We start from the raw sequence: 23,178 nt of genomic DNA, 5'->3' as shown, positions 1-23,178 counted from the left end.
TGAATGCATGTGTATTTATTTGACCAACACATATGTCACAAAAAATATTTTTGTCAAGAGCAATCTAGAAATCCCTCATGCGCCTGAAAGATCCGATAGTTGAGCTGTAGCCTCCCCAGTCACTGTATCTCCTGTATTCACCAGGCCTCATGAAGTACTGTCGTCCTCTGTAGTTGGGGTGTTCATAGAAGGTCCAGTAACCGTCCATCACCTGGCAGGAGTGGATGTCACGGTAACGGAAACGATCGTAGACAGATGGACAGTCATCCATGAATTCCATCATCTGTCCTCCAAAGTCAGGCCTCTCGTAAATCCTCATTCTGTAGGAGCCTCCTCGGTACTGGAATAGAAGTAAGATCATGTTAGTGAGAAAAGTATCAATTAAATATATAAAATATGTGAAAAAGTGAGCTCGTTTATTGAGAGTAAAGCTGAAACAATTCAATATCAGGTGTATGGACCATATTCTCATCTGGTTATAATTGTTCAACTTTGTGCAATTTTATATAAATTGAAAAGGAAATATTGGTCACATATAAGACAGGAGTTTCTTTGCATTTGTAAATGTCTAATGTGCTTTTTCCTTCAGTTTAATATTTTCTCATGTGTCCAGAGATGATTGATGCGGGAATGAATATTCACATTTGATGACTACCTTTGGGCTGTTTGTGAAATGAGCACATCATGAGTTGCATGATCTTCCTGCTGAACTTTCATTCATTGTGTAAGTGGACCCAAGCTAAGGATATCTTCACAGATAATGCTGTGATGGGAGTTGGTCTAATTCACTCAATGTGACCAGTGTAGTTTGAAATACATTAACTTGATTGCCTGTGTTTGTGAGGAATGGGCAGTTTTTGAGGGCAATATATTGAAAACAATAGAATAATTAGACAGATTTACGTGCAGCGGTGGGGATTCTTGTTGGGCCATGTGACTATTGGAATGTTATTTTTATGTATTGCTGGTGTAATGTGAATCATGAACGATGTTCTCTGAGCTGCACTCACACTGGAAATATGAAGCACATTTCAATAACAAACTTCAATTATGTTGCAATAAAGCAAGCTCTAACATAAAAGCAATCTGGAAAGGAACACTAATATTTTGCTGTAGGATCTATCCAACAGCTTCTTACCCTTAACCTAGGCTCTAGATCCTCAATCCATGGGCTCCTTTTAAGAGAAACAATATATTTAACACGAATGTTTACCCCTGCTGCAGTTCTGTAGCATATTTAAATAAAGCTGCTTATAGGTATAATGAAGTGGTAGAAATATCAAAAATAGAAAGGGTACTATTCATGTGTTTAAAGGAAAACTCAATAACTGCATGAAGGTAATAGAAATGGAAAGATGTGTGTTGGTTGCAGAGATGTATGAGCTTATTGTGGATAAGCATAATCGGAGAGATACAACTGAATAAACTTGTTAAACTGAATGGTCCATTTCTATGCTATGAACTCTCTGTAAATAATTTACTCAATTATAGATGTGCTTCATCTTTATCTAATAGCATTTAGGAAGTACAGGTTTATTCAATCTCATTTTTATTCCCAGACTTGAAGCCAGATACGTGGCAACCTAAGAGCCAACATTAAGCATTAGCACTCATTATCTTTCAAGGTCCAAATTCAAGAGGTCGTGACCACAAAGACGATGGAGTCAGACAGGCACCCCCACACTCCTTCGGCTAAACGGCAGCTTTTCATCAAACAAACAAGTCGTGTTGATCAAATGCATTGGATACGGCAGCCAGTTAAGAATGCCTCACAATACAACTTCCTGGCACAGAACTAAAACAAAGTTTTAAGCCCTTCATTCACATTTTAGGTAACTCTAGTCCTTTTTCGGATGGCCACCTGTAAAACTTGAAATATTAGTTGAGATGCACTGGGTACCTTTTTTTTTCATCTGATGCATATTTATACTCATAAAAACTCAGCTTTATCTTTGCAATTGATACACATATCAAGTGTGAAAAATGGAAAAGCATCCATCTGCTTTACTCTCTGCACATTTTCTGAACTTCAATCTGAGTAGAACATGTGAACAACCAAATTATATAAGGGTTGAAGTCATATGATCCAATGCTATCATGGAATCCCATCTAATAAATCCCATGCACTGAGTAAACAATAGAGGAGCAGACAGTTGCAAATATAAATCAGTTTTTAAGCCCATTTATTCCAACAAGGACAATGAATGACTTACGTATGGGTGGGAGCGACAGGACCTGACACAGTCATTGAATCCCATCCAGCGCTGGTAGTCAGGATACTCTCCCCTGGTCAGAACATACTGGTATCCCATGTAATTGGGTCTCTCATACAGCACCCACCAGTCACTCTCAACACGGATGGAGTTACAGCGGCTGAAGTAAAGGGACAGGTCGGCACAGTCACTGCTGCACTCATAGTGCCGCCCCTGGAAGTTCCTGTCCTCGTAAAAGATGATCTGTGGAATATAGCACAGTATAAATTATTGGACTTGGAAATCACGATTCAGTCATCAGAATTCTTGAATGATGTAAAAAAGTCAGACTTGTTCGTACCTTTCCCATTGTGAGCTCACGGCTAGATGAGTAACTGATCTAACTTTGTAGCATTATCTACCGCGTGGTATTTATATGATGGACAAAATGGCCTCTCTACTGTATACTCTTGTTATGCAAATAAATTGGTGCTGAACGACAGCAAAAAAAGAATAATGGACATCACTTGACATGTAGCTTGACATGTGACTGATTCTTTCAAATGTGCTTCCACTTCATTTTAGTTGTTGTTTGAAAATCAAGGGGGAAGAGTCTGTTGTCTGTTCAACATTTGAACAGTTCTGAAAAAAAAACACAGAAAAAGGTTTCAAGATTTTAATTTCAAAGCATAATCAGCTCAATCAGTTCTGAAATTAATCAAAAGTGATGAAACAAAAGTTGCAATAGCTGTTGTGGTCATTGTTGTAAATGCTTTAATTTATATTACAACTGTAAAGAGGGTTGCTGCTCTGTAAGGTGCTCATTAAAATGGTCTTTGAATGAAGTTGAAGCATTTTGCAGGTAAACTGCAGGAACAGCAATGACTTACTTCTACTGTATGAATCCATCTCTGATTTTATTTTTTCCTGCTTATTGCTTTCCTTGATGAGGTGTCTCATAACAAACTTGTCAGCAAATTGGAATGTCATGGAATGAATTGGGCAATGGAACATGGGTGGAAAGTTGGCTGAGTGATGGGATACAGCATGCATGCTAACTGGCTGTTTTTCACCCTCGAGGACGTTGCGTTCGGGGGAACCCTGGGGGCGCTATCAGGAACTTGCTTGACTTCTTCAGTACCAATGACGTATACTTCAGTGTACAGGGCATAATTTCAATATTTTCCAATCAAACCATGGTTGTGAATGTTGTGGAATGTGAGAAGAAATATGTTAAACTTCAAGTGAAATTACTTAGGCTGGTGAAAAGTGCTGAACAGGGTGATGGAATTTGATGTAGTGAAGTGTGACTTGAATCAATTCAACAGGAGGACTGAGGAGAGGTAATAAAAAATAAAGCGTACAATGTTTCAGAGGATGCAAGAGCAGGACAGGCCCATATGTGCTCAAATCCTTCAAAGTGGTAAGTCTGGTTGAGAAAATCATTTGTGTTGATTCTCGGGGGTTTATAAATATGAACGATGAGTATAAAAGTAGGGAAGTAATGATGAACCTGTATAAACGTTTGGTTCCTCCTCAACCAGAGGATCATGTCCAGTTTTGTTCCCTACACTGGAGGAAGAGTGTGAAGGCATTAAGAGTGGCTGCAGAGAATATTTGGGATCATGGGTCCAAGAATGAGGAGCTTCATATATATAGATTTGAGAAGCTGGGGAAGTTCACTGCGAAGAGACAAACAAATCATGCTGGGCATAGACAGAGAGTATAAAATGGAACTGTCCTTATTGCTTTTGCACTACTAGAGGGCACTGACTGGATGAAGGTGACTGGTGAAAGAAAGTATAATGGCAAGAGCGAAAGGTGTTTTATATAGCTAGCAGAATAGAAGCAAATTCATTTTGAGATTTTTAAATTATTTGTCATTAATAAAAAATTACAAGTCTCCAGGGTTGTGACTCTCTGTGTTGCCCATGCAGAGAATAGACACAGAACAGTCAGTGCTGCAATAGTTCTATGGTTCCATGAAATCATGCAGCTTGAAATCTGGTGGTCCAGCTCTCAGAGTAACTGCCATTGACGCCTTCAGTCTCTGGCACTCCACTGTGCCAACTGTTTTTCTACCAATCTCACGAAATCAAAAGGTGGCTGCTGGGTTCCAAGATGCCATCTGCTCATGACATGACTGATGATTCCAGTATGTGGTCCATGCGCACATGTACAATGTGTAGACTATGTAAGCCATGCTGCCACCCAGAAGGACTGGGTTACTGTGCTGAATCCGTGCTGCGGCTGTGTGGATCATTCTTCATGATCCTGCACAGTAATTCTCAGGATACATGGTGACCTGCTGTATAACTTCGCCCTTATAAGCAAACAACACACTTGACTCACTCTACATAAAAGAACTGCGGATGCTGTAAATCAGAAACAAAATCAGAAGTTTCTGGAAAAGCTCAACATGTCTGGCAGAATCTGTGGAGAGAAATTAGAATTTGCGTTTCGGGTCGAGTGACCCTTCCTCAGAATTGACCTGGAATGTTAACTCTGATTTCTCTTCACAGATGCTGCCAGACCTGCTGAGCTTTTCCTGCAATTATTATTTATGTTCACTCACTCTACACACAGATATTTAACAAAAATAAAGGTGAAAAGTGAGAGAAAGAAAAAACAAGGTAGGGAGGGTTGTTCAAATCTGCCCGAAAAGGTAGATGCAGAATACATGGGCTATTTTAAAAGGCAATTGAGCATGTACTTGAATGATATTAATTTTTAGGGATCAGAGGAGATTGTTGAGGAGGGTAAACTGAATGGTGAGTTGGCAGAGGCTGAATGAATCCAGTACCTTCCTGCTGTGCAGTCAGATTGCATGATTCTCAGAGACTTTCAATACTGAAGCTTTTCACTTACGATGAGCAGACATCATTCAGTTGTTGCTTTCTTATGGTTCCAACAAAACCATGGGAGGTGACATGGCTCCCCCCTTCGGTCACACCAACTATCATCTTTTCAGTGAGTGGCTATAACACTTCAATTGAAATGTGATCAATCAGATTAAAATAAAGGAGCCAAATTGCAAAGTTTTTTTTAATTTTTAAAAAAGAGGAATTTTATTATGTTCGACCAGAAAAGGAAAAATCCAAACACAACATCAAGGCGCTCACAAACAGCAGGATAAAACCTCAAAATGAAAGGGAAGGGTATCTATACAGAGTGAATGTTGATATTCAAACTTCTTAAATTCTTTGCATTATGAGGGTGAGTGTTGATTGTGTAGTTGCCTTGTTTCTTCGGCTGTGGCGAAGTTTTGCACTTAGTGGCTGTGCTGGGTTGCTTTTTCATAGAGCACTGAATTTTGAATAATGAGACTGAGGGAGAGAGAGAGATTTTCAGCGCTCAGGTACAAAACTTTTCTCATTCTCTCTACTTTGCTGCATTAATGCAAGCAGCTGTAGATAAATGTCCATTTGTAACCTGCTGAGTCAGCTCATTGTTTCTCCAAGATAGTTAACTGGCAGGCAAGCACTGAATAGCCCAATCTGAAATTATCATACTTCTAGAGTCATAAGATCTATGGCAGGAAACAGATGTCCAACTTGTCCATGCCAACCTGACATCCTATATTAAGTTAGTCCCAATTGCCAGCATTTGGACCATATCCCTCTAAACCTTTCCTATTCATATACTCATCCAGATACCTTTTAAATATTATAATCATATCAGCCTCCACCACTTCCTCTGGCAGCTCATTCCATATACGTGCCATCCTCTGTGTGAAAACATTGCCTCCTAGTCCCTTTGATATCTTTCCCCTCTCACTTTAAACCTATGCCCTCTTGTTTTGGACTTACCCACCCCAGGGAAAAGACTTTGCCTAGTTATCCTATCCATGCCCCTCAAGATTATATGAAGTCGTCCCTCAGCCTCCAATGCTCCAATTTAAATAGTCCCAGCCTATTCAGCCTCTCCCAATAGCTCAAACCCTTCAACCCTGGCAACATTCTTGTAAATCTTTTCTGAATTAAATGTGAATGAAATAAGTTGCAAATTTATTGGTCGTGATTATTTCTTGGATTGATTGTCTTTAGATCAATGGGGATTTTATTGCAGCCAAGTTATGGTAATCTCACCCTGATTTCACTTGATTAGATTAGATTACTTACAGTGTGGAAACAGGCCCTTCGGCCCAACAAGTCCACACCGACCCGCCGAAGCGCACCCACCCATACCCCTTCCCCTACATCTAACACTACGGGCAATTTAGCGTGGCCAATTCACCTAACCTGCACATTTTTGGACTGTGGGAGGAAACCGGAGCACCCGGAGGAAACCCACGCAGACACGGGAAGAATGTGCAAACTCCACACAGTTAGTCGCCTGAAGCAGGAATTGAACCCGGGTCTCTGGTGCTGTGAGGCAGCAGTGCTAACCACTGTGCCACCGTGCCGCCGTGACTCATTGGTCAGGTGATCACAGCATCTATGTTTGGCCATTAGTCATTCTACTTAAAGACAGTATTGTCTATCACGTCTGCAACAATATAACGTTGGATGCTGAACATTCATAAAATGCTACAATGCAGATACAGGCCATTCGGCCCATCCAGAGCCTCCAAAGAGCATCCCCCCCAGATTCCACCTCAGCCATCCTTGTAACCCCACATTTCCCTTGGCTAATCCACCTAGCTATACATGCTGGGACACTATAGAACAATTTTAGTACAACCAATCCACCTAACCTGTGCAAAATTGGACTGTGGGAGGAAGCTGGAGTACCCAGTAGAAACCTACACAGACACGAGGAGAATGTGCAAACTCTATACAGACAACTTGATAATTGCACAGTTGAATTCATATTTGTCATTATTAAGAGGTGACCTGATAGAGGTTTACAAAATCATGAGGGGCAATGGATAGGGTAAATAGATAAGGTATTTCCTCTGTGGGGCGGGGGGGGGGGGGGGGGGGGGGGTGAGGTGTAGATTCCAAAGCGAGAAGGCATTGGTTTAGGGTGAGAAGGATTTATAAAGGACTTAAGGTGGAACATTTTCACACAGACGGAAGTTGGCGTGTATGGAAGGCATCTGGATGAGTATTATGAATAGGTAGGGTTTGGAGGCATATGGGCAAATGCTGCCAAATGGGACTAATTTATTTAGGATATATAGTCAGCATGATCGTATGGACCGAAAGATCTGTTTCCATGCTACATATCTCTTTGACTCTATGACTCTATTTAGGACAAGAGACATCTTGCATTCCTCTTTGTCTGTGTTCAACACAATATATAATCATTGAATTCACTGTCGGACAGATGGCAAGGATTTGAAGAGGTGCAAAGAAGATCCATTAGAATTGTACAAGGACAGTGAAAATATAATTACTAAAGACTAAAGGTGAGTGAATGTCTGGGTTAATGGGATCTAGGTGGGTGAGGATAGGTGAGGTAGACGATGTGGGTAATTGTGTCAGTGATTAGGTGGTTAATTGTCGAGGTGGGTGAGGTCAATGAAGTGGGTAGATGAAGTGGCAAGTAGATAGCTCAGAGACGAAACGATTTGTTTTGCTGGAACAGAAGTCATTTATCTGTCATTGCAGCACTAATGGGCCGAGCAACAGCAGATGGAGTTTAATTTAGGTAGATGTGAAGTGCTGCATTTTGGAAAAGTAAATCAGAGCTGGACTTAACTACTTAATGGTAAGGTCCTGGGGTGTGTTGCTGAACAAAGAGACCTTTGAGTGTAGGTTCACAGCTCCTTGAACATGGAGTCATGGGTAGGTAAGATAATGAAAAAGGTGCTTGGTATGCTTGCCTTTATTGGTCAGAGCATTGAGTATAGGAGCTGGGAGGTCATATTGCAGCTGTACAGGACATTGATTAGGCCACTTTTGAAATATTGCGTCAATTCTGGTCTCCCTGTTATAGGAAGAATATTGCGAGTATTGAAAGGGCTTGAAAACAATTTATCAGGATGTTTCCAGGGTTGGAGAATTTGAGCTATAGGGAAAGGCTGAATAGACTACAATTATATTCCCTGGAGCATCAGAGGTTGAGGGGTGACCTCATAGAGATTTATAAAATAATGAGGGGCATGGATAAGGTAAATAGGCAAGGTATTTCTCCGGTTAGAGAATGGAGGCGGTAGGAGGGTAGGTGTGTGGATTCCAAAATGAGAGGGCATAGGTTTAGGGTGAGAGGGAAAAGATTTAAAAGGGACTTAAGGGGGAACGTTTTCACACAGAGGGAAGTAGGCATGTATGGGAGGCATCTGGATGGGTATTATGAATACGAAGGGTTTCGAGGCATATGGGCCAAATGCTGCCAAATGGGACTAATTTATTTAGGATATGTAGGCAGCATGATTGAATGGACCGAAGGGTCTGTTTCCGTGCTATATACCTCTTTGACTCTATGACTCTGTTTAGGACAAGATACATCTTGCATTCCTCTTTGTCTGTATTCAACACAATATATAATCATTGAATTCACTGTCGGACAGATGGCAAGGATTTGAAGAGATGCAAAGAATGGTACAAGGACTACAGAAATATAATTACGAAAGACATTTGCAACTAGCTTTCTGTAATCTTTTGCAATAAATTCTGTGTCTTATGATCTTATACTCCACAACCACCTGATGAAAGAGCAGTGCTCCAAATGCTAGTGCTTTCAAATAAACCCCTTGGACTACAACCTGGTGTTGTGTGATTTTGAACTTTTGTTTAAATCAGTCTGCTTCTGTGCATGATGAGAAAATGAAAAGGAAATTTCTGTCTAAACTTCCTTCGTTTGGAGTTTTGGACAGCAGTCAGAATTATGGATGTTGCAGCATCAAGGAATGAAGCAAACTTAACATTTATGGTGAATGGAACTTTTATTGTGTCCACGCTATTCTTTTATTAGTATCAAGTAAAGCTCTTCTCTGTCGAACAGAGTGCAGATCAGATCTTGATTGGATAGTATACAGGGGGGGGGATGAGTTAAAAATAATCTTGATCCAAAGTGCCAAATGGAAAAGTACTGAGATGAGACATTTGATCAGGATGTCTGAGTATGAAACAATCAAGAACCCAGATGTATTAAGGTCTTAGTGTTCAATGCAACTTTTGTCAACCAATTCATCATGTGTTCATACTCTATTCAAAGTTCTCTGCCCTAATTTTGAGTAATTTCAAACCCAGATCACGTAGACCATCTGCTGTTATTTCATGAATATTTACATTTCACATTTTATACTCTAGAAGTTTAAGGAATGGAACTTCTGGCTCTCTTTAGAGAGGAGACTCAGGGAATTAGATTTGTATCATTGTGGAATTGGTTAATCCAATTGTCAATGATGTCAAAATTGTCAATTTTAAACTTTAATTCTGAGGAATGGAAAATGGGTCTGGGTGTATCTTCCCCAATATGTCCCAAATTTGATGTTCATCATTCGGCACATCAGGGTAAGGTTTACACTTTGATACTTACACTGTTCTATTCAATTTCTTAACAGGATAAAAAATGTCCCTAACCTTCCTAACACAATCAGTTGAGAGAGACAGCAGTAAATTTGTGCGTATTTATTCTGGTTAGACTTATGTCAGAAAAATTGAAATGCTTTTGTCAAGAACAATCTAGAAATCCCTCATGCACCTGAAAGATCCAACAGTTGAGCTGTAACCTCATTGCCTGTAACCTGTATTGCCTGTATTCACCAGGTCTTATGAAGCATTTTCACTCTCTGTAGTTGGGATGTTCATAGAAGATCCAGTAACCATCCATCACATGGCAGAAATGGATGTCATGGTAACAGAAACGATCGTAGACAGATGGACAGTCATCCATGAATTCCATCATCTGTCCTCCAAATTCAGGCCTCTCATAAATCCTCATTCTGTAGGAGCCTCCTCGGTACGGGAATACAAAGAAAATATAAGAGTATAAGAGTTAGGAGCAGAAGTCGGCCATCTTTCGCTTCAGGCAAACTTTATCATTAAATACGATCTTAGCTGACCTTCTACTTCACCACCATTTTGCTGATGCTTTTAATATGTGGAAATCAGTCAATTTCAGTCTTGAATAAACACAGTAACTGAGGTTCCACAGACCTCAGCAGCAAATAATTCAAAAGGTTCACCACTATCTGAATGAGGAAAATCCTCAATATATCAGTGGTTATGGCTTGCCCCATATTCAGGCCCTGTGTCTTCTGTTTCTAGACTCCCCAGCCAGTGGAAATATCCTTCCAGCATGTACTTTGCCGATTACTGTAAGAATTTTCTATGTTTGAATGAGTTCACATTTCATTCTCTAAACTTTAGAAAATGTAGACACAGTCTATTTAATCTTTCCTCATATGACAATCCCACTATCACAGGAATTAATTTTGTAAGCATTTGCTGTGATCGCCTCTATGCAAAGTATATCTTTCCTTAGGTAGGAGACCAATACTCCAAATATGGTCTCACCCAGTTTCTACGCAATTACAGAAAGGTATCCTTGATGCTGTACTCGTAATAAGTCAATATACCATTTGATGTTCTGACTGGTTGCTGTAACTTCAAATTAATGTTCACTGATTCATAATCTTGAACTCATAGGAACATTTGAAATTCAATACTTCCCAGTCTCACACCATTTAAGAAACACTCTGTACTTCTGTTTTTTTTCCCACATCCCTTCAGGAAAACCTAATATTTCTCCAGATTGTATCCATTTGACAATTTCTTGCCTTTCCACTTAACTTGTCCAAATACACCTGAAGCGTTTTTGCAGGGTCCTCGGTTCCCACCAGTTATGTGTCATATCCAAACTTGGAAATGTTACAGGTTATCTTCATACAAAAATCATCAAAATACAGTTTGAAGTGCTGAGACCCAAGAACTCACCTTTGTTCTGCCTCATTAATCACAGCATGTCACTCAGAAAATGGCTGATTTATTTCTACCGTCCACTTTTTGTCTTCAACCAGTCTTCAGTTCATGACAGTATATTTTCACCATTCCCATGTGATCTTGTTTTGTTGGCCAATCTCTAACATGGGACTTTATGGATGGCCTTCTAATAATGTAATCTACCAAACCCAGTTTTTTTCCTTTGTTCTCTTTTACTGAATTTGAACTGCTCCTGATCTCAAATGCTCCGAGTTAAAACCAGAAAGCAATAACTATACTAACTTGCATCAATAGTTCCTAGCCAATAGCCTCTTAGTCCAAACCTACATTCAAAATGTCCAATCCAATAATATCCTTTCTAGGTCAAAACATGTATTTAATATGATCAGCTCCAGTTGTGAATGTGTAGTATATTTGAACTGATCTAAGTAGACAATGTGAAAGTGTGAATGATTATCAGAAACAAATAACATGATGAAAATATACTTCAGGAAAAGCTATACGAGTGTACAAGGGTTAAAAAAAAAAGAAAAGGCAAAGTTAGATGAATAGATGCAGAGAAATATTCATATGCAATGTGTTCATAACATCTGAATACACTTGTGCAGCTGAATGGCCCATTTGGGTGAATTCAATTCAATTTAATTAAGTTATTTAATCATAGTCAGATGCTCATAGACATTTACTAATGGCATTTCTGAGGCACAAATGTAATTGGTGCCAATTTTGTTCCCAGAATTACAAGTGGATAGGGCACATCATAACAATCACAATTAAGCACACAGAAGTGGATTAGACTGGGAATGGGGGAACCCAAAATTATGTAAAGGTTGCAAAAGGTTCAGATCACAAAGACCATGGATTCAGACAGACATCCCAATATCGTTTTAGCACAACTGGCAGTATTTCCTCAAAATAACTTCCTGTCGGACACTGCTTAGGACGGTGTTCTAAGAATCTATCATAATCCTGTTTGCTTGGTGGGAAGTGAAATGTAACCATAGGCCACTCACTTACATTTAAAGTAATTCAACCCCGTTTATCATGGTGACCAACAATGCCTGAAAAATTACTTCAGACAATTTCAAGATGCAATTGTTCAAATTGCTATCGGTCAGCTGTATGTTTTCACTGTTATTGCCAATGAGAAGTGTGAAGAAGAGAAAAACATCCCCAAATGTAACAGCTTTGCTCAATGGCAATTTTTAAGACTTCAATCTGTGATGACAACATAAACATGCAACTTACATATAGGTAGGAGTGACATGATCTGACACAGTCTTTGAATCCCATCCAGCACTGGTAGTCAGGATACTCTCCCCTGGTCAGAACATATTGGTATCCCATGTAATGGGTTTCTCATACAGCACCCACCAGTCACTGTCAACACGGATGGAGTTACAGCGGCTTAAGTAAGGGGACAGGTTGGCACAGTCACTGCTGCACTCAAAGTGCCGCCCCTGGAAGTTCCTGTCCTTGTAAAAGATGATCTATGAAATGGCACAAAATAAATTAATGAGCTTGAAAATCAAAATGTAATGTGAAAAACATCTAGCATTATGTTTAAAATTAGACCTGTTCTTACCTTTCCCATTTTTGAGCTCACAGCTAGGTGAGAAACTGATCTCCCTTTGCAGCATAATCTACAGCAACGTATTTATATGATGGACAAAATGGCCTCTCTACCGCAGACTCTTGTCACGCAAATGGTTTGGTGTGAAAGTCATCAAAACAAAAGCAGTAATGGACATCACTTGACATGTTGCTTGATATGTAACTGATTCTTTCCAATGTACTTCCACTTCATTTTAGTTGTTGTTTGAAAACAAAGGGGGAAGAGTCTATTGCGTGTTCAACATTTGAGCAGTTATCAAAAAAATCAATGGTCACAGAAAACATTTTCAAGGCCTTCAAAACATAAACAACTAGATCAGCTCCCAAATTAATCAAGAGAGGTGAAACTAAAACTGTTGTGATCATTGTTGTAAATACTTACATTTAGATTAGAACTGAAATAGATTTGCTGATCTGTTTGGATCCAATTAAAATGCTGTCATAAAGTGGAGGTTGACCCCCCTCTGAGAACTAAAACTTAAACACCCAAAGAGGAGCATCTCACCCTATAATCTGTAAAACAGAGCATGAAAAGTGGCGTAACCTGTTTTTGAGCAACTTCTAGTAGTTAAATAGAATAAATCCCTAACACTCACTTTAAAATCATGAAGTAACAGTTTATTTATCTAACTCTAACAGCGAACAATTTGACTAAACTATTAACAAACTGAATAAGTCCTTCTAACTGCTGATTATTCCTGAATAAAACAAGATTCTAATGGTATACTGTTCCAACAAATAAATGTCCCACTCATATAACAAAAAAATTAAATTTGGTCTCTCGAAATTACAGCCTGGTAATGTGTCTTCCAAAATGTTCTGTACCTTTTCTGTCAATTCTTCTGTCAGGAATGCCTTCTCCATCGTTGGTACCATTGTTATTTCGATGGTGCTTTTTCTAATACTTAGCGGAGGCTGTGAGGACAAATAATTCTTTTGAGAGAGAGAGAGCTGAGGGCCGTTAGCTCTGGCGGATGGCGGTCTGCTCTGGGGTCTTTGTCTAACTCCCCCCTTCTTTATTATCCATGATGACATATCAATATTTCTGACAATGGGATTGGTCTTATGTTGTCAAAATCATCCAATTTAAATTTAATAGTTTTGTGGTATCTAAGTACCTGGTTCAAATTAACTGGATAACTTCAAAAGCCTGCTGTCTTGGTAAAAACTGCTGCTTGGCCTACTAACTGTACAACCTTTCAATACACACGTTTCAATTTGGGTACTCTTTGTGCACCTGCAAACTTTCAAGCTGCTGCTCACAGACATCCATATTAAATCTCCATCTTCTTTTAATGGACTACGTAATGCTTTCCCCATTTTACAATTTTGCAAACACCAAATTCTAACTTCCTGTCTTCCAATCTACCCAACTCCACAACAGCACACATTATCATAACATTTGAATGAAGTTGGAAGAATTTTGTAGGTAAGTCGATGATTTTTTTTATTGTATGACTCCATCTCTGATTTTATTTTCTATTGCTTATTGCTTTCCTTGATAAGGCGTCTCATAACAAATTTGTCAGGAAATTAGAACGTCATGGAATTAAATGGACAGTGGAACTTGGGTGGAAAGTTGGCTGAGTGATGGAAATCAGAATGAATGCTAACTGGCTGTTTTTGATATTAGAGAATGTTATGTTCTGGTGATTTCCCCACTTCTCCTGATCAATACCAACTGCCTACACTTTCATGGACAGGGCACAATTTCAACATTTATAGATAATGTGGAACGTAGATATACTGCGAACGATGAGAAGGATCATAGAATCACAGAGGCATAGAGTCATATGGAAACAGACCCTTTGGTCCAACCAGTCCATGCAGAACATAATCACAACTAAACTAGTCCCACCTGCCTGCCCCTGGTCCATATTCTCCGAACCTTTCCTATTCATGTACTTACCATGTTAAACTTCATCAGTACATGTATGGAATGAGCTGCCTGACAGCTCATTTAAAAGGTGTCTGGATGGGTATATGAATACAAAGGGTTTTGATGGATATGGATCAAGCACTAGCAAATGGGACTACATTAGGTTAGGATATCTGATTGGCATGGACAGGTTGGACCAAAGAGTCTGTTTCCTGCTGTAGATCTCTATGACTCTGTGGTTCTATGCTGGTTGAATGGCTGATGAAATTTAATGCAGAAAAGTGTGAAGTTAACTAATTAGACAAAGAAATAAGGAGAGGTGATATAAATGAAAGGTACGATGCTAAGTGGATGCTAAAACAAAACAGCCCTGAGGGTATGTTTGAATAACACACATGGTTTCCCAGGCTTGTGAATATGGGTGATGGGTATTTAAAAAAAGAATTAATGATGAATCGATATAAATGCCTGGTTTAGCCTGGATTAGCCAGAGTGTTGTGTCCAATTCTGTTCCCTACACTTCAGGAAGGATGTGAAGGCATTAAGAGCAGCTGCAAAGAATATTTGGGATCATATGTCCATGAATGAGGAATTTTATATTGGAGAAGCTAGGAATGTTCAACCATGAGACAATTCAACCATGCAGGGCATAACGAGAATGTACAGATAGAAGCTATGCTCAATTGTAGTAGGTGGAGAACTAGAGGATACTAATTGAAGATGACTAGCAAAAGACTTCACAAAGACACAATGAGTAGTTAGAATCTGGAATGCCGTACCTTGAGACCAGAATGGGAGCCAATTCATTTGAGATTTTATAATTGTTTGCCATTAACAAAAAATTGCAGGGCTCCTGGGAATTGCTGGAGGATTGCAACTCAGCGTGTTGCCCATGGAGAGAGTAGACACAGAACAGCAGGACAAATGGCCTCATTCAATGCTGTAACTGATCTATCATTTCCATGAAATGGTGCTGCTAAGGGTCTGGTGAGTAGTGTCTGTCAGTGATGCCTTCAGTCTCTGGCACTCCACTGTGCAAACTGCTTTTGTATCCATACCAGGAAATCAAAAGGTGGCCGTTGGGTTACAAGCTGCCATCTGCTTACGACATGAATGACGATTGCAGTACGCAGCCCAGAATGGACACGTGGTTTATCTGGGTCATATATTTCCTTCTCATTCACTTTTGTCACATGAGTATCACTGGTTGGGATCACATCCCTAATTGCCTTGAGAAGATGATGATGAGCCATTGGTCTGGTCTTGGATCATAACACTTTCCTTGATTAGTTTAAAATAAATGGGTAGTAACTGCCATTCAAATGATGTTTTGGAATATATTTTATTAATATTTATTTTCTTTCTCAGCTGTGTACTATGATTGAACACTCCACAGTGCATTTTAAATAGCAAACACAATCCGGACAGATCCCACAGCTTTCTCAGCATCTCCTCCCAGATATTAACAGGTCATTGAATCTCACTAAACTTCACCAGCGATTGTGGTTCTTCCATTTTGTTGATCTGGCCTTGAAACTCCCTGTCAATAGCTGCATCGTCAAGGAGATCTGAAATAATTGTGCCTAATCTAGTCGATCCCGCTCTGTTCCTGTGTCCTTCCTTCCCTTCACACCAAAAATTGCACTCCAGCATTTATTCACAGGCACAACCCCAGGTTTTCACCAAAAGCCAGCTTCACCAAGCTAAAACTGCCCCTGAGTATTCCCTGAGATCCAGTCTTGCTTAGTTGTATCAAACAGACACTTCTTATGTCATTTCAAAGCTGCACTGATGCATTCATGCTCATGTTCTTCTACTGAGCCATTCCTGACTTTTCCCAGTATAGAGCCAGGGAGTTTCATACTTTCTGAGCTCTCCTGCACTTTATCTCAGTCCTGACTGTAACTTTCAATTGCACATTGATCCCTTGAAGTTCTCCTAATTTATTTTCTCTATCAGCCATTCAAAACAGAGCCATTCAAATGCTGCTGCCTTCCCCCTGCAGGCCAGCTAAAAATCAGCACTGCTGACATGGAATCTGCCCTTTCTCCAATTATCCATCTCCTTAGAACTGTATTGCAGTGACCACAAACTGCCCTGAGAGACTAACTGAAAAGAAGCCATTGCCCTATCTCGGAGCAGCAATTCTGCTACTTGATTACCCTGGAACTCTCTGTACTGCTGAATGTTACAGCATTCACATCTTTATGAATGTTTACAAAAAAGGATTCATCACAAATAATATAAACTTAATGCCAATTGGTGTGTGAATGCTGTTTTGTTTCAGCTCTTATGCTTCATTCATTTGAAATAAATCTCTCTCAAGGGGAGACTCTGTCAAAATTTGACTGTGTTTCATAGATGTGCCTTTACAAAATTGTGCAGGAACCTAAGTGATCGACACGCGAAAGGCTCTGGGGCTCAACATTATTGAGAATGTCTGAGCTGAGAGAGAACGTGGAATGTATGAATCCAGATCCACAATACTGAGACCTCAAAGTCATGGTAACTTCCTTCATTAATGCACTGAATAAAACTCCAATGACTCTCTTCACTAAAGTTGTGATAAAATGTAAACTCAGAACAGCATAGCAACCTGCTGTTATGGACGGGGTATGTGTTGATTGTTAATGCTTTTGAATTTCCACATTTTGTACTCTGAAAGTTTAAGGAATGAAACTTCTAGATCCATTTAGAGAAGAGACACAGGGAAGTAGATTTAAATTAAGGCGGTACGGTGGCACAGTGGTTAGCACTGCTGCCTCACAGCGCCAGAGACCCGGGTTCAATTCCCACCTCAGGCGACTGACTGTGTGGAGTTTGCACGTTCTCCCCGTGTCTGCGTGGGTTTCCTCCGGGTGCTCCGGTTTCCTCCCACAGTCCAAAGATATGCAGGCCAGGTGAATTGGCCATGCTAAATTGCCCGTAGTGTTAGGTAAGGGGTAGATGTAGGGGTATGGGTGGGTTGCGCTTCGGCGGGGCGGTGTGGACTTGTTGGGCCGAAGGGCCTGTTTCCACACTGTAAGTAATCTAATGGAATTGGTTTATCTAATTGTCAATGGTGTGGAATTTTGAACTTAAATTCCATGGAGTGTATGAGGTGGAAATTTGAGAATGACATGAGTGAACCTTTAAATCTATATGGATTTCCTGCTGCGGTTAGAATGAGGTAGGAAGTTTTAGTTAACTTCATGAAGAATAATCATAAAAATCAATCAGGAGTAATTTTCCATTTACTCTCATTCAAAGAAATAGGGCAAAAAAAAAGTTATTAAACTGCATCAAAATGCTCGGATGCTAAAGCAGCAGACAGACTGAGCTTCTGTGAGAATGCAATGTAGCTGAACCAGCATGAAGCCAGAGGCCTTATTTGGAAATGGAACATGAAGATTACCCTGTCCACACCAAGTAAGACAAAGCAATGGGGTGTAATCAAGGATGGGAGCGAAGCATAAGTTTCAGAGAGGAGTTGGATGGCACCTGGGAAGATGGGAAGTGGTGAGACCTGGGGTAATAGGTGCCTTACCACTTTTGGAATGGAGGAAAAATAGGATATTTGTCTAAAAGTGACCATTTTGGAATTTGACCAATGTACTATGTATGTGACTTACAATGTAAAAATACCTGAGGAATCCTCATTGGGTTAGAGTGCTACCTCAGAGCCTTTTCTGGAGTGGACTCTCCCAACACTGGCCGAATAAATGAATATTGACTTGTACCTTGAGACTTCAGAAATTATTCTATCAAATAATCTGCCCACCACAAATAGAAAACGATACTGGGCGCATCACAGACAAACAATCCCTGATACGTCATAAATTTGGCTTAAATCATCATGGACATCAGCTAAAGTCACTCTCTCAGATATTCTTTTGTTATTCTATTCAATAACAGGATAAAAAAATGTCTCTGACAATCCAAACAAAAGTCAACTGAGAGCAACAGCAGTCAATTCATGAATATTTATTCTGCTCATATGTATGTCAGATAAACAAAGCCATGTTTGCGAAGAACAATCTAGAAATCCCTCATGCGCCTGAAAGATCCAATAGTTGAGCTGTAGCCTCCCCAGTCACTGTATCTCCTGTATTCACCAGGCCTCATGAAGTACTGTCGCCCTCTGTAGTTGGGATGTTCATAGAAGATCCAGTAACCATCCATCACATGGCAGGAGTGGATGTCACGGTAACGGAAACGATCGTAGACAGATGGACAGTCATCCATGAATTCCATCATCTGTCCTCCAAAGTCAGGCCTCTCATAAATCTTCATTCTGTAGGACCCTCCTCGGTACTGGAATAAAAATGAGATTATGTTAGTGATGAAATGTGTAAGAAAGTAACTGGCTGGTTAGAAGGGATCATTTGAAGGAACGTTTGATTAATATTGAGAGTAAAGCTGAGATAACTCAATGTCATGTCCAGGACATTTGGATTGAATTCTCACCTGATTATCACTGTGCTTCCGTGTGTACATTTGTAGGATGTAAAGGAAATGGTGATCACAGCGAATGTAAGGCGAATGTATTTGACTCATGCAGACTGTAGGTTTCATAAACTTAATAAAATTCCATTTTATTTTGTTCTGATTAATATTATTTCATTCCTATAGATGGGTGACTGTGATGTGGTGATGCTGGGGTCTGGGGTGGACAAAGTCAGAAGGCTCACGGCACCAGGTTATAGTAACTTCACTGGACGAGGGAGCAGCAAAACAAGAGCTTGTGATTTTAAATTAACCTGTTGGACTATAACTTGGTGTCATGTGACTTCTGACTTTATAGATGGATAACGCAGGAATCAGAATTCACACAACCTGACTATTTCACTTCCCTGGTCTTTTTGTGGAATCAGCACATCTCAAGCTTTAATTGTATTTTGTTGAGCATTATTGTACTCGCTATATATGTAAACTCAAGGTATAAGGGCAACTTAACCGATGATGGGATGACGGAATGGGTGCAGTTCACTCGACTGTCTCTGCGATGGTCTGGAATATATCAGTCTGATCTGCTTTGTGAGGAATGGGAATAGTTTACCAGGACAATAACCAGAATGACTTGGAAACAACAGATTTGAGAGAAACAGGTGGAAGTATATAATAACAGATGATGGATGCAGATAGGTGCTAGAATTACATACCATGAGGACTGAATAGACTTATGGCTTTTCTGTATTATAAACTCCATATTAATCTCAGATAGATTATACTGGTTTTTACATGTTAAGGATCCATTCATATTTTGGGTCCATCCTCATAGACAGTTGGCAGCAACTAAGTGAACCTTCACTGGCCTGAAAGTGAGTCTGACAAAGATTCATTTTATACACAGCCACCCTCAAATGGCAGTTTGCATTTTTGAAGGGCACAGGATGACAGCTAAAGCAGACACCAGGAATTGGAAAGATAGAGGGGTGTAGTGGTGGTTGGCGGGCGGGGGGGGGGGGGGGGGGGGGGGGCGGGGGGAGGAGGTGGGAGTAGAGAAAATACCAAAGTGCCATCACATGACTGTGGATTAAGGCCAGAACGCCTTTCTCTTCCGAGTACAACAACAACAACTTTCATTAAGCATTACTGTTCGTCAGTAGTCACAACGGCCACGTAAGAATCGATTACAGTCCATCTTCGCTTGTTAGCTCCTCACTTGCGTTTCATACAGACATTTGATAGTTACAACACCAACGGAGGCCATTTGGCCAATCGTATCCATTGCCAGCTCTCTGTGAGCCTTTTGCCTTTAGATAGTTAGCCAGTTCCACAATGAAAATCCTGCTTTAATCTGCCTGCACCACACTCTGAAGTAGTGCAATCAGATCTTAATGTCCTGCAGTGTAAAAATATTTTCCTTGTCTCACCACTGTTCCTTTTAACAATTCAGTTTGTATTGGCATTCCCTGGTTTGTCACAATTACACCAATGAGAGCAACTTCTCCCTATTTTAATCTATCCTGGCCACCTCTAGGTGTTGAACACCTCTTTTAAATCGCCACATGGAGTTTCTTTATTCTAAGGGGAACAATCCCAACTTCTCCAATCTCTCCTTGCCCCAACTCTCAACTTCCTCTGCCACTTTCAACCTACACATATACCTCCAACTCCCTCTGCCAAGGCACCTTTTCAGGTAGTTCATTCCAGATTTCATCTGCGATGTGTCCAACCTTTACACCAGCCTGTGTACTTGGAAATCTAGCACTTGCTCTGCACAGTTCTCATTACTTCCAAGTTTTGTGTCATCTGTAAATTTTGAAATTGTGCCCTGCACACCCAAGACTTAGTCACTAAAATTTAAATCAAGTAAAGCAGTGTACCTTCATATTGGGAAACCCAAACTTACACTTTTCTCCAGTCCAAGTGTAAGGTTGATCCAGACTCTTTGTTTCAGGTTATTCAGCCATGTCAAGTGAAACAACCTTTGTTTTGGATGGCCACCAGGAATGTCTGAAACACTTCCAATATGCCATTTAAACTGAAAGAAATTCCAGTTTCTACTGTACTGATTTGGGCATGTATGAAATTGACTGCATAGTTTTACTGTTATTACAAATACTTGGTGTGTAAAACACAATAACATCCTCAAGTTTAGTTGCTTAGCTCAATGAGCATTTCCTTGATCTCAGTCTGAACAGAATGCATAAACATCCAACTTACCTGTGGGTAGGAGCGACATGATCTGACACAGTCATTGAATCCCATCCAGCGTTGGTAGTCAGGATACTCTCCCCTGGTCAGAACATATTGGTATCCCATGTAATTGGGTTTCTCATACAGCACCCACCAGTCACTCTCAACACGGATGGAGTTACAGCGGCTGAAGTAAGGGGACAGGTCAGCACAGTCATTGCTGCACTCATAGTGCCGCCCCTGGAAGTTCCTGTCCTCGTAAAAGATGATCTGTGGAGAGACACAAGAGATGTTAATGAGCTTGATAATCAAAGTACAATATTAAAAAACTATAGCTTCATGTACAAAATCAGACCTTTCCCATTTTGAGCTTGAAGCTAGTTGAGTCACTGATCTAACAGTCAACATTATCTCCAGTGTAGTATTTATACACTGCATGAAATTGCCCCGCTACTCCAGACTCTTGTTATGCAAATGATTTGGTGCTGAACATCAGCAAAAAACACATCACTTGACGTTTTGCTTGTCTCATGACCAATTCTTTTCACTTCGCTTTCACTTTTCATTTTATTTGCCATGTGTAAACAAAGTGGGAGGGTCTACTGCATTTTCTATACACTAACTGCTTTGTAACAACAGTCAAAAAAATTCATTTGCCAGAACTTACTTCCAAAGTTACCAATCTAGCTCAGTTCCCAAATTAGCTAAGATAGGGGAAACCAAAACTGCACCGTTTAGCTCACGACCTTACAGACTTTCAGTTACCGTTCAATGGTACACCTATCCCTCTGACTGACAAAACTTCAAATAAGGTGCATATCATTGAGATAATGTATGTAAAATAAGAGGGAAGAGCACAGTACATAATGTGGCAGAATACCAAATAAGATTGTTGCATTTTAAACTCTCAGCTAAATTTTACCAGAAATCAGATAAGTGTCGAGGCTTCTCTGCATAAGCACTCATGTGTTTTCTCATGCTAAATTCTGAAACTCATCTCCTTCCTGATGTACAGTGCACTGCTCTCCCTATCTTCCCTCTCACCAGGGGGCAGAAGTGCTCACTGCTGCCAAGACCTCCCAGGATTCCCAGAGCTGGCACCATCATTAGAATGCCATTTTGCATCAGATCAAGCACTGTCTGCTCGGGCCTGTCCTATGTATGGCTCTTGTGCATGAAGAATTACCCCAGAGATGTCGGACAGAGGCAAAGTTGCCACCCTGATTTGCTGGAACCCCTAGTGGACACCAGAATGGATTAGAGAAGGGTTGTTTGCTTTTCTCAACACTGGTAGAGAAGACCATGCCAGCCTGGTATCAATTTTCTACCCAGGTCAATGCAATGTCACCAGTCTGGAGAAATGCCCAGCAATGCTGCAAGAAGGTCAATCAACTTCTCTAACCTGCAAGTGTCATCATTTTCCCTCGGCCACTTCATACTCAATCTATTTCTACTGCAGTACCCCCCTCCCACTAAGGCTTATGGGTCTATCCCTATCACTATTGCATAAAACGTCTTCCCTCATTCCGCATTGGCTATTCACCCACTACCTTTTCCCCATCTGTACCAGATGTAAGAACTATTCCAGCCACCATCATATCACTCAATCCCTCCCTTTGCTGAAAACACTAGGTCCTGGCAACCAAGTGACAGCCATTCAGTGAGACGCTCCCATTACTGTCACTGTGAATGTATTCTGAACAATCCAAATTCCTATCCATATTTCACAACTTGTTCTCTCTTTTCTCTTAGTGGAATCTGCACAGTCTCTGCCATCATAGAGTCATAGTCATCACGTGATACAGAAGCATGCCCTTTGAACCAACTCATCCATGCTGACCAGGTTTCCTGAACTGAACTAGTACCATTTGCCTGTGCTTGGGCCATATCTCTCTAAACCTTTCCTATCCATGTACCTGTCCAAGTGTCTTATAAACGCTGTCATTGTACCAGTCTCCACCACTTCCTCCGGCAGCTCTTTCCATACATTCACCACCCTCTGCGTGAAAAAGTTGCCCCTTAGGTCCCTTTTAAATCT

The 23,178-nt window shown here is 40.4% G+C and overlaps 2 protein-coding genes and 1 pseudogene across 3 annotated transcripts; all 3 read right to left on the bottom strand.

Moving 5' to 3' along the window:
- Positions 1–21,529, bottom strand: LOC140482014 (gamma-crystallin S-1-like). Of its 2 annotated transcripts, none has more exons than XM_072578841.1 (3): positions 21,496–21,529; positions 2,214–2,456; positions 1–340 (listed from the first exon to the last, which is right to left on the bottom strand). In XM_072578841.1, the coding sequence occupies exons 1-3, from the start codon at positions 21,502–21,504 to the stop codon at positions 65–67; spliced, it is 528 nt and encodes a 175-aa protein (XP_072434942.1). In that variant the 5' UTR covers positions 21,505–21,529; the 3' UTR covers positions 1–64. The 2 variants fall into 2 exon arrangements, with proteins under 2 accessions (XP_072434942.1, XP_072434941.1); XM_072578840.1 differs by lacking the exon at positions 21,496–21,529 and adding an exon at positions 2,554–2,623.
- LOC140481740 (gamma-crystallin S-1-like) lies at positions 9,756–12,620 on the bottom strand (annotated as a pseudogene).
- On the bottom strand, positions 18,468–21,565 carry LOC140482007 (gamma-crystallin S-1-like). Its single transcript, XM_072578834.1, has 3 exons — positions 21,496–21,565; positions 21,168–21,410; positions 18,468–18,812 (listed from the first exon to the last, which is right to left on the bottom strand). The coding sequence occupies exons 1-3, from the start codon at positions 21,502–21,504 to the stop codon at positions 18,537–18,539; spliced, it is 528 nt and encodes a 175-aa protein (XP_072434935.1). The 5' UTR covers positions 21,505–21,565; the 3' UTR covers positions 18,468–18,536.
- Positions 21,566–23,178: the final 1,613 nt, after the last annotated feature.

Source organism: Chiloscyllium punctatum, chromosome 10 (genome assembly GCF_047496795.1).
Source record: "Chiloscyllium punctatum isolate Juve2018m chromosome 10, sChiPun1.3, whole genome shotgun sequence".
Classification (NCBI taxonomy): Eukaryota; Metazoa; Chordata; class Chondrichthyes; order Orectolobiformes; family Hemiscylliidae; genus Chiloscyllium; species Chiloscyllium punctatum.
This window is presented reverse-complemented; position numbering and strand designations above follow the sequence as displayed.

What these genes read in the sequence shown, in the direction of transcription:
- LOC140482007 (XM_072578834.1), bottom strand. An exon ending in CATGTCGCTCCTACCCACAG is followed by an intron (nt 18,813 to 21,167) that starts GTAAGTTGGATG and finishes TTTTTATTCCAG; the next exon opens with TACCGAGGAGGGTCCTACAG.
- LOC140482014 (XM_072578841.1), bottom strand. An exon ending in CCTGTCGCTCCCACCCATAC is followed by an intron (nt 341 to 2,213) that starts GTAAGTCATTCA and finishes CTTCTATTCCAG; the next exon opens with TACCGAGGAGGCTCCTACAG.